Source organism: Aegilops tauschii, chromosome 2, assembly GCF_002575655.3.
Source record: "Aegilops tauschii subsp. strangulata cultivar AL8/78 chromosome 2, Aet v6.0, whole genome shotgun sequence".
NCBI classification, from domain to species: domain Eukaryota; kingdom Viridiplantae; phylum Streptophyta; class Magnoliopsida; order Poales; family Poaceae; genus Aegilops; species Aegilops tauschii.
Window position 1 is genome coordinate 636,548,737 of NC_053036.3, and position 13,973 is coordinate 636,562,709.

Below are 13,973 nucleotides of genomic sequence, written 5' to 3' on the forward strand. Positions count from 1 at the left end.
CATGATGCTGCATCCCCCGATAAAAAAAGTTTATTCCAAAGGGTTTAAACTAAGGTATCTCAACAAACCATCGATTCTGAGTGATTTATATATTTCCCATCTCTACTGAGCTTTTTACTGTAGCGGTTATTAAGTAGAGCTATATTGTCTTGCTACATAGGGAAGTGTCCACGAATTATTTTATCTCAATTTGGGTGCTAACATTTTAGCCTTACATAAGTTTGGTGCCCCACGAATAGACGCTTAAAATACGTATTATAACTCGAGATGAAAACAATATTAGGTTAATGTCTCTCAACTTATGAAGTAGTAAAATTGTTCAAATTTGATCCATCTAGTTAGGGAAGAACAACACACGTGACAAATTCAGAACAATTTTCATACAATGCAACACATCAAGCCGTCCATGCATGCATAGAGCAAAACTGAATAGCACCGTTCAATCCTCCATCGTCCAAAGTTTGGGCGGGGCAACTGTCGTCCGCACATTAGTTTCGATTTCGGAAAGTCGTAAATCCACCGGTGTGTAGGTACACTCCCATTAACTTTGGAATGTAAGATGTCATGTGTCATAAATAATGGAGAATACCCAAGGACGCGAGCAGAGTTTTATTTTACTAGGACAGTGTTTTTTTAGCAAAGTGCAATTGACACATTTGTTGCTAAGATATATTCTCAACTGATACTCCCATTAACTTCTTGCAAGGAGACGATGGTTGTGAACAAATTACGACTGCCCGGGGGAGAAGAAGGAGAAATAAGTTTACTCATGTGAATTATATGCAATCATGTTGAATAAAGTTTCTGAACTGAAACAATTGTTTGATCGCTATGTTTTTTATCCTGTGGCAATGCACGGCATTAAACTAGTAACATTCTAATATGGGTGTTTGCTAGGAGCGTTAGTGAGCAAAGATATGCTCGCTAGCTAGACCCGTCCAACAAATAATCTTTCATGCACCTAAGCCATACCAAAGCAAAATGGGAGTATAACGGAGAGAACTTCACCTGCTGATATTCAGGAGCGCGTCCTAGACCTTTCAGATCATTCTTGTATTATTTCTCACCGTTGTGCTACCTGAATGAATGCATAAATAGCCTGCAGAAAAAAGTGTAGCCTTGGGGGGGGGATAGAAGGTCGCCCGAGGACGGCGTGTGCTGCAGCCGGGCCGGGTGGTGTAATCTCAGAGTCCAGGGAATCCAAGCTAGCAGGGGAAAGATCAGCCGTGCAGCCATGCAGGAGCAGACCGATCCGATTGAGCCCAGAATCATACACGCACCCATGCATATATCTTTGATCTCGGGACCAAAACGAAAGCCGGCGGATCATCGTTCCGTTCCACCCGCACAAAACCTAATCTCTCTCCTGGGGCCGCCTCGCGTCTGCCCCCGATTTCCTCCTCGCCCATCACCGGCACCAGCACGGCCAGTTCAAGTACAGAGGCTGGCCACCGAGTTTTGGGGCGAGGCCGAAGCCGGCCTGTCCTCGGGTTCGATGACCACGATGGATGCATGCTGCACGCCCCGTGCGACGGCCTCCTCCTGCTCAGCCTGTCTAACGGCCGCTTCAGCATCTGCAACCCAGCCACGCGTCAGTGCGCATCACTCCGGGACCTCCCCACCGGAGGTTACATCAAAATCATGGCACTGTACTTGCATCGCAAGTCCGGCGAGTACCACGTCCTTTACCGGAAAGCAGCTGTGTACTACTCCCTCCGTTCCAAAATAGATGACCCAACTTTATTGTAGGGTGGACTCGCCGAGGTGCATCATGGTTCCTTCGGACTCGTCTGGTTTCGCATTCTTGCAAATTATGGCGTCAACCCTAAAGTGTACACGGTGCGTGTTGCCCCTAAAGATCAGACATACATGTGCACCTGCAACATGTTTGAGATGTGTGGGCTGATCTGCCCACATATCATCCGTGTCATGGTGCACCTGAACGTGCAAACGATACCTGCGACTTACATGCTTCCAAGATGGTCTAAGAGAGCAACCGACCTTGCGCCTGAACCGGGCGATGGGCATAGAGCTATGCATTTCGGCGTCCCCACGACAAACACCCTAAAGTTTAACTCTCTATGCCGGAAGTTTGGGAAACTCGCTTCTGATGCATGCTTCAATGATGAAGCTTATAGTTTTGTCTCTGGGCTAATTGATCAGGGTAGTGTTGGGGTTGCTGCAATAAAAGCTAGAGCAACTGATGGGGTTGCAGGAGACGAAGAAGCCCAAGGTCATGCAGAAAATGCACAAGTCTCAGGGGGTCCAAGTACAGGTCAGCGGGATCCACCCCTCGTAGGACTGCGGAACCCACCAAAGTCAGCAAAGAAAGGGAGGCCAAAAGAGAAAGAGAAGCGCAGGAAGCCACTAATTGAGATTCGAGAAGATGAAATGAAGAAGAAAGCAAAGAAGGACGCAGCGAAAACGAAGAAAGCTCCAAAGCCAAGCGAAAAGAAGACTCCATGCAAATATTGTGAAGATGAAGATCACAACGTGAAGGATTGCCAACTCCTTGCAGCTTTTCTTGCTGCGAGTGCGAGCGCGAAAGCTCCGGGCGTCGAAACAATCCTTACACTTTAGGATATTTTCATGAGGGAATGATGAATTGCCTTGTAACACCCCATGACTTATGATAAAAAGTTGTGTTGACTAGCTGTGAATGTTTGTTTTGTGGGATTGCAACATATTACTACATGTGTGGTTTGAAAAAAAGCAGAATGTTCCTTTTTACAAGAGTTGATTTAAAATAATTCTTATTGTTCTATGTTTGTGAGAGCTTACTTTTTGTAGTATGATGGTGCCAAAATTTGTAGAATTTTGTTGTAAAAAAAAGCAGAATGTGGGTTTTTCCTTATATTTTTTAAAGAATATTACTCAATGGTTGTTGTAACCACAGCTTGATCCATGTTTATTATGAACATGTTTTAAGCTTTTGAAAAGCATGGGGTAAGCTTTTTGAAAACATGGTTGAAGCTTCTGTAAACAAGGTTGCAGCTTTTAGGAAACATGTTTGAAGCTTTTGAAAAACATGGTTGAAGCTTTTGCAAAACATGGTTGAAACTTTTTCAAAGTATGGTTGAAACTTTTTCAAAATATGGTTGCAGCTTTTAGGAAACATGGTTGAAGCTTTTTAAAACATGGTTGTAGCAAAATAACAAGTTTGAAAAGGAAAAATCCTTGAATGATTTAAAGTGTTGATTTAGCTGTGCAGCAAAAGTTGGGAAAGGAAGCTTATTTACATTATGCTTCCAGCAAAAATATTGTAGGGATGTAGCTAATTTGTAGGTAAAAATGTATATTTTGGCTCTGCAACAAATCTAACAGAAGGTTGTAGCTATTTCCTGTGAGCTTCCAGCAATTTAAGTGTGTGACAAAAGTAGCATTCACATATTATTTTTTCAGAAAAATATGTTTTGAGGAAAAAATGCACATAGATTCCCTTGAAACTTCGATGGATGAAGTTTGAAATATTATCATATTTCAGAACCAGCGAAACAAAAAACAATTGTCAATGCATGATCAAGTTGGCAAACAGAAGAACGCATCCATTAAAAACATAAGTGCATCATCCAAAATATCAAGTTATCATCGGCTTACATACCAAAAGGACACATATGTTTACTGGAGGTATCAACAGTTTACATACGAACGCGCTGCCCGGCTGGTGCTACCGACCGCTCCGCTCATTTGTGCAACATGGAAGGTTTGATTGCCTTCAGTTGCTTAGACATTTGAGATCAGTCGTCACAATCTGGGTACTGGAGGACTGGGCGTTCAAGTACCATGTTAAATTTCCAGCGGAGATCTTGTTTTGCAGTAGCATTGCATATACACGCCATTGCGTTTTCTCCCATGAGGGAGATGTGCTGGTCTACAGTATTTGTGACTGTCGCATGTTCCACTGTGACTGCGACGGCAAGTTGCTAGAGGAATTCCAGCGGGAATACAACTCTCAACGTTTGAAAATTGTTGGACACAAGTTTAAAGAAAGCCTCGTCGAGTATGAATTGTTCTCGAGGCGAGGTGCCGCATGTGTTGAACAACCAAGTTTCTTCAAAAGTCTCTAAATTAAGGCATGGCAACATAACAGTCATTCTGATTGATCTATATATATACTTCCCCCATCTTTATGGATTTACTGTAGTGATTAGGTAGAGCTATTGTCTAGTTACATAGGAGAGTGTCTACATATTTGTTAACAATTTTGGTGCCCCATACATGCATAAATGCTTAAAGTATGTATAATAACTAAAGATGGAAACAATTAGTTTAATGCCTCTCCGCTTATGACGTGGTCAAATTGCTCAAATTTGATCCATCTAATTTGGGAAATTCTTGAATCAATACGGGTGTAGGTACACACCCACTAACTTTGGAAAGTAAGATGACATGTGACATAAGGGATTAAAACTGCGTGCTTCACATGATTAGAAAAAAGTGCGCAAAAGGAATTTCAGATCTTGTTAGTTGTTTTTTATGCACTTTGTGAAGCGTGAAGATAAACTCGGCTAAGTTCAACATTAGAAGAAGTTGCTGCCACTCAATTGTTGTTAGTCTATTTTTTTTCCTGGCAATCGTAGGTTACTGGGGCACGGACGATAAAGTTTATTTGTCTTTTTTGGGGTCAAAAACAGGGTTGTGCATTGGTGGTAGACGACAGCTTAACCACTCTTTATGCTGAGTGAATGTTTTCTATAGTAAAGATACAATATAGTAGATATAGAGCGCGTTAGGTTGCAGTAGTGAACAATAGCTGCGTTGCGTACACATCTCAACCCAGCCTGACTCTTGAAAAACAGCCTCATATGCGACATCTGCAAGTTCTTTGGTTGCCTGCATGCCCTCTTGCCTGCATGGGCAGAATCATACTGCCTGGTGTTTGGTTGCCTGCATGTTAGTAGACAAACCCAAGGCATGGTGTTTAGTTGTATGCAACGTCTGGTGTGTGGTAACCTCTTTGGCTAGTTGGTGAGGTTACCAGCACACTTCGGCACAACCATGTACCACACATCGTAAGCAGAGCAAAGCATAAACAGGGCATCAACTACTTAATAACATAGTTCAGATAACATAGTACCACACATCATAATGATAGTTCAAACAGTTCAACGCATAAACCATAAAGCAGACTCGATAGTACTTAGAAAGGAGGTGCCCCGGCCCTAGTCCTTGGCGGCGAAGGCTTCGTCGTACTTCCCGCACTTGTTGACCGCCTCAATGCCATCGTCGTCGAAGATGATGACCTTGAGGGTGTCGGGAGTGAGGAGCTTGAACATCACCATGTAGCCGATCTTGATCTGATGAACGGCGGCGTAGGTGGCCCAACCCTGATCCAGGGTCACCCTGCCATTCATCAGCTTCACCGTCGCCCTCCAGGAGCAGTCGGTGTTGTTCCTCAGCTTGAACTCAGTCGGCACTATGACGAAGTGCTTGGTGAAGTCCAGGGGCATGGGGATGACCTTGAAGAAGTGAGTTGGGCCACCCTCCTCATGGTAGTGGCCGTAGTTGCGGCGCTTGTTGCTGGGAGGCTCCTCCATGCGCTCGTCGTCGCCAACCGTTGGTGTCTTCAGTTCTTCCTTAGCGGTGGGCGGCAGCACAACCTCGGGCATTAGATGAACCGGCTGCTTGCCCTTGTTGTCAACGGCCAGGAGCACCTCTATGCCCATCTCATTGCTCTCCTCGATCTGCAAACAATTCATGGAGTCAGGCACAACACAGAGTTCATGGCTCATTGAAGAGCATGTACTTAAAACGGCATGACGGTCACTCTTCCTCCTCTCCATCGCGCCTATATTTAATCACCCTTCCCACCACTACTTACCCACCCCCTCTCTTCTCTCACTATCAACCTTCCTCCTATCCATCGCCATGAGCTCCAGCTCCAGCTCCAACGCCAACCCCTTCCCTTGGGGTATTGGTTGGAGGGCCTTCTTCCTCGGGTGGTCGGCTGGTGATCGCACCAAGTTCAATAACACCATGGAGGTGTGCTCGAACTTCGGCTCCATGCCTGACATGCGGAAGGAATCTGATGCAGTGCTCATAAGGGCCACTGCACAAGAGTTGAAGACGCTGATTCCTGACCCAGTGAAGGGCGCGATGGCAGTCGACATCATTCGCTGGGCCATGAATCAGGCCGTCTCCAACGACGCTAAACAGAGGAAGAAGTGGTCCAAGTACAAGAACTACTGGGCTCCTAATGACCGTCGTGCCGCAGTGTACTGGGAGACGACAATCATGCCGCCGGCGGTCATCGGTGGGGAGCCTAAGGAGGAGGAAGAACCGGTGCAGATGCCAGTGAGGGCGCCGGAGTCAGGCCGTCGTACCTGGCCGATCGGCCTCGACTCCGCCGAGGACGACCACGACGACCCGCCGCCCCGCACGGTGATGCACAAGAAGATGAAGGCCCGCCACTCGACCCACCGCTCCACACGCCGGTGACGGCGGCCGCGGTTAGCCAGTGTCTGTTGTGTACCCCCAATCCCCCAATCCCCCTTCTACTCCATCCGCATCTACCTCTATTCCGATCTTGCATGAACTAGTATGAACTCGTATGTACTCGTATGAACTCGTATGAACTACTATGAACTGCCATGCTTATCTACCTCTACTTCCCATTCCCCTCTCCGCCGTGGATCGAATCTACCGCCAGATCGAACGTGAAAAAGTAGTGCATGACGAACAGAGAAGTGCTTACCGCCATTGTCGCGGGCCAGGTGATGATCCGCTCGCCAGTGATGGAGTCTGGTGGTCTTCTTGCTCTCCTCCGATCCGCCGCCGCCGGTGAGAGTTGGGAGAGTGGGGGAGAGTGGGGAGAGGGAGCAGTGAGGGGCGGTGAGGCTAATAATTGCCGGCACTTCGGGAAGCAACACGGCTTCTCGAGCTGGCCGCACGTGTGCAGCCGCCGCCGCCCACGTGCACCGCTCGGGCCTGGCCCTGGAGAAACTGCCGATTCGGACGTTCCCAGGGAGCCAGGCCCAGGAGTGCTTTAAGGTTCGTGCCATGCGGGGCGAACAGTAAAATCAGGCAACCAATCGGCCTATTTGCGTCCCTCGCGAGTCAGGCCGGGTCTCATGCAGGCAACAAACACGGCCATACAACATCAAGACATACAAGTTTGGTGGATTAGTCGCACTAGTGTTGTACTCCAGCCTATAAAGTATTGTGTCTTTGATGCCTCCTGAGTTTAAGCTATTTTATTGATGTTTGAAATGCATTTTTGGTTTGTATGATTGGGGGATGAATATTATATTTCCATTTGTTACGGCTGAGTCTTCCACTTGCGTTGTGCATATGTCCATTTAAGCTACACTGTCACATATTCTGAGCCTCCATGGATGCTAGTTTAATTATAAGTTGTTATCTCTGTTGTTTTTAGGCCATGCCGGACCAACACCTATGTTGATAAGTAGTACTTGGCTACAAAGCGGAGATTGATTTTTAGGTGATGCCGGTGGACTAATTTGAAGTGGTTGTGCCATAGTCCTATCCAATCACAACATAGACACATGTCTTGATCTCAGTTATGCTCATTGACTTCATCTGCTTTTGGTTTAATATACTACTCGTGGTTATCTCATCTTTCTAGGTTTGTTTGTGCCAGTTATAAGTTCTAAATAGAAGTTTTCGGACCAAGAAAATAAACATTCTATCAATGTCGTAAACTTGTGCAGTCTGTGCCTTCAAATAAAGGGTATGCATCACGACCAGCAAGCAATTTCCGACTTTACAAAGAAAATCAATGAGATAAAGGGCTGAATTTGAATTCAACCCACACCTAGCTAGAGGAACAAAAAAAGAGAAATCATACTGTGAAGAGTAGATAAATTATACGGAGCCATGGTTGGAGCCTGTTACACTATCACAACTGACCCTTTTATTATGGAGTTGTGTTTCTTATTTGGATTTGAATTTGCATGTAAAACTATATTCTCTCCTTGTTGAAAACCATTCAAACCTTTATGCACCTTGTAATATCTGATTTCAAACTTAATTGTGCAGGCAAGAGGGGGCAAGGCCAAAACATGAGTATATGGGGATGCAAAATGCCAAAAAATCTCATCTAAGCCCTCCACCGGAAAAATAATCACCGTTTGGTCCAAGCGGGAGGGGGCACCGCCCCCTGAGTTGTACATAGCTCCGCCACTAGAACCTACAGTTGATGACAGGGCCTATGTAGCACAAGGCCGTGTACCAGTACAACCCGTTGGGCGCAACATGGGCCACCGGGCAACCTCTTTTGGGGTCACTCCGTCTCGACCCAACGCCTCCTTCAACGCGAGTGGTTGTTGATCGGGCTCCGCCACAGTTCTCCCCGGTGGAATCCCAGCCTTGTTGTACACCTGCATTGACGCCCACAAGGTGCAGATGCAGAACTTTGCCTTGTTCCACAAGAACCATGCCGGCCATTCCTACGCGAATGGGTGAAGTCCGGCGACAACCTCGTCATCCTAAACCCAGCCGACGTCCCTAGCGACACCTTCCGTGACCCTTGCACATCGTGGATAGGCAGCGACGGCTTTTGGCGTGTCACCGTTGCGGCCAAGGTCAATGGCCCCATGGTCATTGCCTCCACGCTCGTCTGCCGGAGCAAGGACTTCCGGCGCGGGGAGATGATGCCTCAGCATTGTATGAGTCACGTGCCGCCATCATGGTCGAGTGCCCGACCTGTTCCCTATGGCGGGGCCTGGCATGGGCGAGGGGCAGCTCGACTATGCCTCTATGTACCACTTGTTCTACCACTACAACCTGCTGGGCGCAACGTTGCAACAAGCTTTGGTACATAGGATAACCTGCATAGACACAAAGAAAAACCATGTGGGCGCCTGCATCATAGGCTATAAGAGAACAATATGGCGCGCCATGTCCAAGCCCGAAACAATGTGGTGTCATATTTATATTTTCAATCTAGTAAATGGTAAAATCAGAAAACCGAGGTCAACTTTTTATGCAGAATCTTGGCTCCGAAACTCCAGTGATTTCTTAATTTTTAAAAACAATTACAAGGTGCCTCTATAAGTTTCAAAATGACCCTTGCATGTATATGTTAGAACACAGTATTGCTCGGTACAATTTCGTACAAAACAATTTCAAGCAGGGCTGCACAAAAAAGACGAATTGGTGGTCTAGAATTGCAAACAACAGCAAGTCTATTTGCTATCATACATTAATATGATTATTTTGTGCATCTTGATAAATATTTTTCTTTCTCAAAACTTCTATTTCATTAGTCAAGTAACAATAGAATACAGCACTAGCAGGCTAGCACCAAACTTTTGCTGTAATCTTACTTGCAACAACTTGTCGGTCCAATACTATATACAAAAACAAAATTTGGTTGTGTGTCTCTCATTTTTTCTTGTAATTTTAGTTACACTTGCGTAGGGTGTAGAACATTATGATTTTTTTATATGCATAAAAAACATTCACCTAATGGTAAAAATATTTGGTGTTTAGAGAGAAATGCAGAACTTCTGAAGAGAAGGAACAACGTTAATAATTTGTAGAAGATGTTCCATCGCTCAAATGAATATTTTTGTAAACAAAAAGTCTTCATCATGAAGCTTTCACCAAAATCTTGGTAGTCCACTATCCACCCTTGGCCTTCATCATGGAGCTTCCAGGAGAAAGAAGAAACCAAGTAAATAAATGGGTTGCACCAGGAGCAGATGTTCTGAAGATCAATGCTGATACTGGATTAACTTTCCTCTATAATAAAGTCCTTTGAAATTCCTTTAAACCAAACCGTCTCTAGTAAGTTCTGACGACACGCACTAGTATATTTGACCATGTATGTAAAACTATACACCATCTTATATGACCACAAAATGAAGTACTATATCTTTCTCTCATCTATGATATGATCCCAGCATTATCTCTCATCAGTCATCATCATCATCATCATCCTACAGTAACACAAAATAAGTCCAGTGTCCTATGCATGGGCGTCATCGCTGAGCCGAGTTGGCGGGGTGCTAAGGCCTATCATCGAGGCTATCGTTGCCACGGAATTGATCCCCGGCATCGATGCCGACCTTATGACGCCGCGGCCATGGCTGCTCGGTGGCGGCAGTGACAATGGCGCAGAGGCTGAGGCCGAGCCCTGTCGCTGGAGCAGCGCGTGCTGGGAGCTGCCGCCGGGGGTCCAGTTGCTGCCGCCAGTCGGAAGATGGTGGCTCCGCATGTCCGGACTCGGAATGGCACAGCCGCCCCGCATTGGCCACAGCTCGATCTTGAGGTATGGCGGCAACCTGGGTGTCGTGGCATCATCTCGGAATGGCCATGGCCGTCGTCGTCTTCGTCCTCGTAGTCGAGGGAGCACACGGTGCTGGTCTCCGTGCGGATGGTGGAATCGTCGCCGCGCCGCTTCTTCCTCCTCTTCCTTGTGTCCTTGCCCCACCCGTGCATGCTTTCTCTGATCCTGTTAGGGATAAGGGCAGCCTTGTACTTTGATCCCATCTGTTGTCGTACCAGCAACAGTGTATTAGCTGTATTTTTGCCGAAAAACAGCAAATGGGAACATGGAACATATGCATCCCCAAATGCATAATGGGATCTTGATGATTCATTCAACTACTTTAAATTGTTCTTGTGGCGTGGCAGGTGAATAAATTGTTACCTGCGTGACAAGCGCATAAACAGGCAACGTACTGTAACTGCAGAGGAACTGTCCGGCAAACCTGAAATTATGGATTGTGGCTTATCATAATGGCGAGCATGAGAAAATTAATGGGGCAAAGAGAAACTAGGTAGCTTCTACAAACTGCTTACCCCAATACAAGGCGGCACTAAACCAGTAGGTGGTTTTTTATGAAGCATGACTCATAACAAAATTGCCACTGCGGCACAAGGACGATACAGGTAAGTTAACTCCTCATGCCACTTCTAACTGAATTTCCCATAAATATATATGGTTAATAGTACCCAAGTAAGAAGTGGTACCCAGAACCAGAAGAGGCCAGCTCGAATGCATTCTGCAGAAATGTTTAAACCGCGGTATGCATAAGTTTATTAAGTTTGTGCTCAATAACGTATCATTTGAGCAGCACATTAACAAGCATTGCAGGTGATTACCTGGAAGAGAACAAAATGAATCAGCCACAGGAGAAACTTTGGTTTCTTGAACCAAAAGAGATCATCGCGTGGCTTTATCCTTGGTCCAAATGCAGTCAGCTTTGCACCCTCTGATGTTAAAATGGCTATTATATGCTGCAGTTTCGCACCGACTAGAAGAACAAGCTATGGAGCATTTGAATCCAGTTGAGACCATCAAAATTTGAGGGGAAACTACATACATTGCCGAAAATATACAAGAAGCAGGCTGCGACTTACGGCAACAGGGAGGATGGCTATCCAAAAGTACAGGTGATAAAAAACATGGAAGCAGAAATATATCAGCTGACAGATGTAGGAAGAAAAGTAGTTCAAAGTTTACCATCAACATTAAATAGCAGGAAAGCAACAACGAAGCCCCACAGTACTCCACTGCATCAAAGGATCAAGTTAGCTGATAAGGTTTTGCCGACGGAAAAATAAAATAAAACAGAGCACGGTTAACATTCATAAGCAGTCAAGCACGCAGACATGCTAACCTCACTCCAACAATCTTCTCAAACTCTTCTTCCTTTGAACGTGTCATGTAAGTGTGGAAGTCGTATGTTGGTGGAAGATTGTGGTTCTGAAATTATTATTAAGTCGAGCACAAGTGTGTAACTAACAAATATAAAGTTCAATGTAACTTGGGTATATCTTTCTCATAAGGTATAAATTTCAAAATAAAATAAAATGAATCAACAGAATATCAGCCTTTTAGGTAGAGCATTTCTATCAAAGATGGCCCAGGATAACTGTCTTACCTTTATGAAACCCTTGCGGAGAATAAGGTAGTCAGCTCGAACAACAGATTGACCAAATTGTGCGAGGAAGCAAAACTGTATAATGAGACAACAAGAATCTTAAGTGATGGCTATAACAGTGAAATAACAGTAGCTCTATACATGAAAGGAGAAATTTATGCCTAAGATAAGCAACAAGAATTATTTTCCTCAACATACCACCCGCATGACCGCATTATTTTTACTCCAAAATCTGAATGAAGAGGATTTGGTAAGTGCTGGTGGTTGCCTTCTAGTTGCTGATGCGTACGCAATCTCTGTTACAGGAAAATTAGAAGAGGAACCATCAGATGGAGGTTGACGTCAACGTGTGGCTAAGTATACAGTGGCATCAATAACACCAGGATATTGTTTGCTACAGTTACAGAAGTAAAACCACGGTGTATTTTGTGCGTACAAGCTAGATCTCTCCAAGGCATATGACAGGGTTGATTGGGTTTTCCTGAAGTGGACGATGCAAAAGATGGGTTTCGTTGATCGATGGGTGAACTGGATAATGACTTGTGTCACCTGGGTTAGATATACGGTTAAATTTAATTGCACCCTCTTGGACTCGTTTGCACCGTCACGTGGGCTACGGCAAGGTGACCCCCTCTCCCCGTTTCTATTCCTGTTTATTGCTTATGGACTTTCTGCTCTGTTGAAGGATGACGAGATGAAAGGAAAATTTACACCCCTGAAGGTGTGTCGGCGGGCACCTAGTATCTCCCATCTTTTATTTGCGGACGACACCCTCCTATTTTTCAAAGCAGATACACACCAAGCAGAGGAGGTACGAGCCATAATTATGACATATGAGGGCGCTACCGGGCAGCTTATTAACCCGGCTAAGTGCAGTATTACGTTTGGTGCTTCATGCTTGGAGAATGTCCAGAAAAGCGTCCGTGCTACATTGCAAGTTCAGTTATCTACCTTTGAAGAGAAGTACTTGGGGCTGCCTACTCTGGATGGGCGAATGTCCAAAGGAAAATGTCAGAATCTGCAAGCCTGTTTGACAAAGAGAATTATCGCGTGGGGTGACATTCTATCTCTGGCAGGCAAGGAAACAATGATTAAGGCGGTCGCTCAAGCTATTCCCACATATATGATGGGCGCTTTTAAATTCCCTATGTCTGTTTGCGATGACCTTAACAGGATGGTACGTAATTTTTGGTGGGGCTCCTCGGAGGGGAAGCGGAAAACCCATTGGATAGCCTGGCCGAAAATTCAGAAACATAAGTCGTGTGGTGGATTGGGCTTTTGAGATTTCAGGGTGTTCAATCAAGCACTGCTGGCGAGGCAGGCATGGAGTCTTCTAACAAAGCCTGACAGTCTTTGCGCGCAGTTTCTTAAAGCCCGATATTATCCGGAGGGACGGCTTGAGGATACGGTCTTTTCGGGTAATGCATCCGTAACTTGGCAATCTATTCAATATGGCCTGGAGCTTTTGAAAAAAGGCCTTATCTGGAGGGTGGGCAGCGGGACACAAATCCGTATTTGGCGCGACCGGTAGGTGCCTCGGGAAACGTCGGGCACGCTCATCTCACCTCAGGGGACCTGCACACTTCGGCGGGTCGCCCACCTCCTCGACGCCAACAGCGGCTGGCGGTTGGATCTTCTTCGACAATACTTCCTGCCAGTCGACATCGACATAATTGTCCGCATCAAAACGTCACCACGTCTCCCCGACGACATGCTCGCGTGGGCACTGGAGAAGTCTGCCATCTTTTCCGTTTGGTCTGCCTATCGCCTTGCCATGAACGAGCGCGAGCGTCCTACAACAAGTGCATCGAGCAGGGCATCGGTTGGTCGTCGCGCCATCTGGAAGACCATATGAGGGTGCCCTGCTCCTCATAAGGTGCGAGTTTTTGCCAGGAGATTGGTGACAAATTCTCTTGCTACTTGGGCAAACAAATTTTCCGGCAGTTTAGAAATGAATGATATTTGTCCCCTTCGTGGTGTGGAACGCGAGGACGGTTTCCAAGCGATGTGCAGATGCCCACATGCGAAGGAATTATGGAGAGCCGTGGCGCAGGACTGGCCACTCCCGGACGTGCACGAAGTGTGCAACACAGGGCCGGAATGGCTCCTTGGATTGCTTGA

The 13,973-nt window shown here is 45.9% G+C and overlaps 1 protein-coding gene and 1 pseudogene across 1 annotated transcript; one reads left to right on the top strand and one right to left on the bottom strand.

The window, feature by feature from the left end:
* Positions 1–1,512: 1,512 nt before the first annotated feature.
* Positions 1,513–4,067, top strand: LOC141042132 (uncharacterized). The gene is made up of 3 exons (XM_073509686.1): positions 1,513–1,680; positions 1,750–2,275; positions 3,583–4,067. The coding sequence occupies exons 1-3, from the start codon at positions 1,513–1,515 to the stop codon at positions 4,065–4,067; spliced, it is 1,179 nt and encodes a 392-aa protein (XP_073365787.1).
* Positions 4,068–9,878: 5,811 nt separating this feature from the next.
* LOC109777262 (MLO-like protein 14) lies at positions 9,879–13,517 on the bottom strand (annotated as a pseudogene).
* Positions 13,518–13,973: the final 456 nt, after the last annotated feature.

Excerpts from the sequence above, each read along its gene's own strand:
- LOC141042132 (XM_073509686.1), top strand. The coding sequence starts at position 1,513 with ATGCTGCACGCCCCGTGCGACGGCCTCCTCCTGCTCAGCCTGTCTAAC. Across the intron at positions 1,681-1,749 it reads GCAAGTCCGGCGAGTACCAC|GGTGGACTCGCCGAGGTGCA; the intron begins GTCCTTTACCGG and ends ACTTTATTGTAG. Across the intron at positions 2,276-3,582 it reads CTCAGGGGGTCCAAGTACAG|TTATCATCGGCTTACATACC; the intron begins GTCAGCGGGATC and ends CAAAATATCAAG.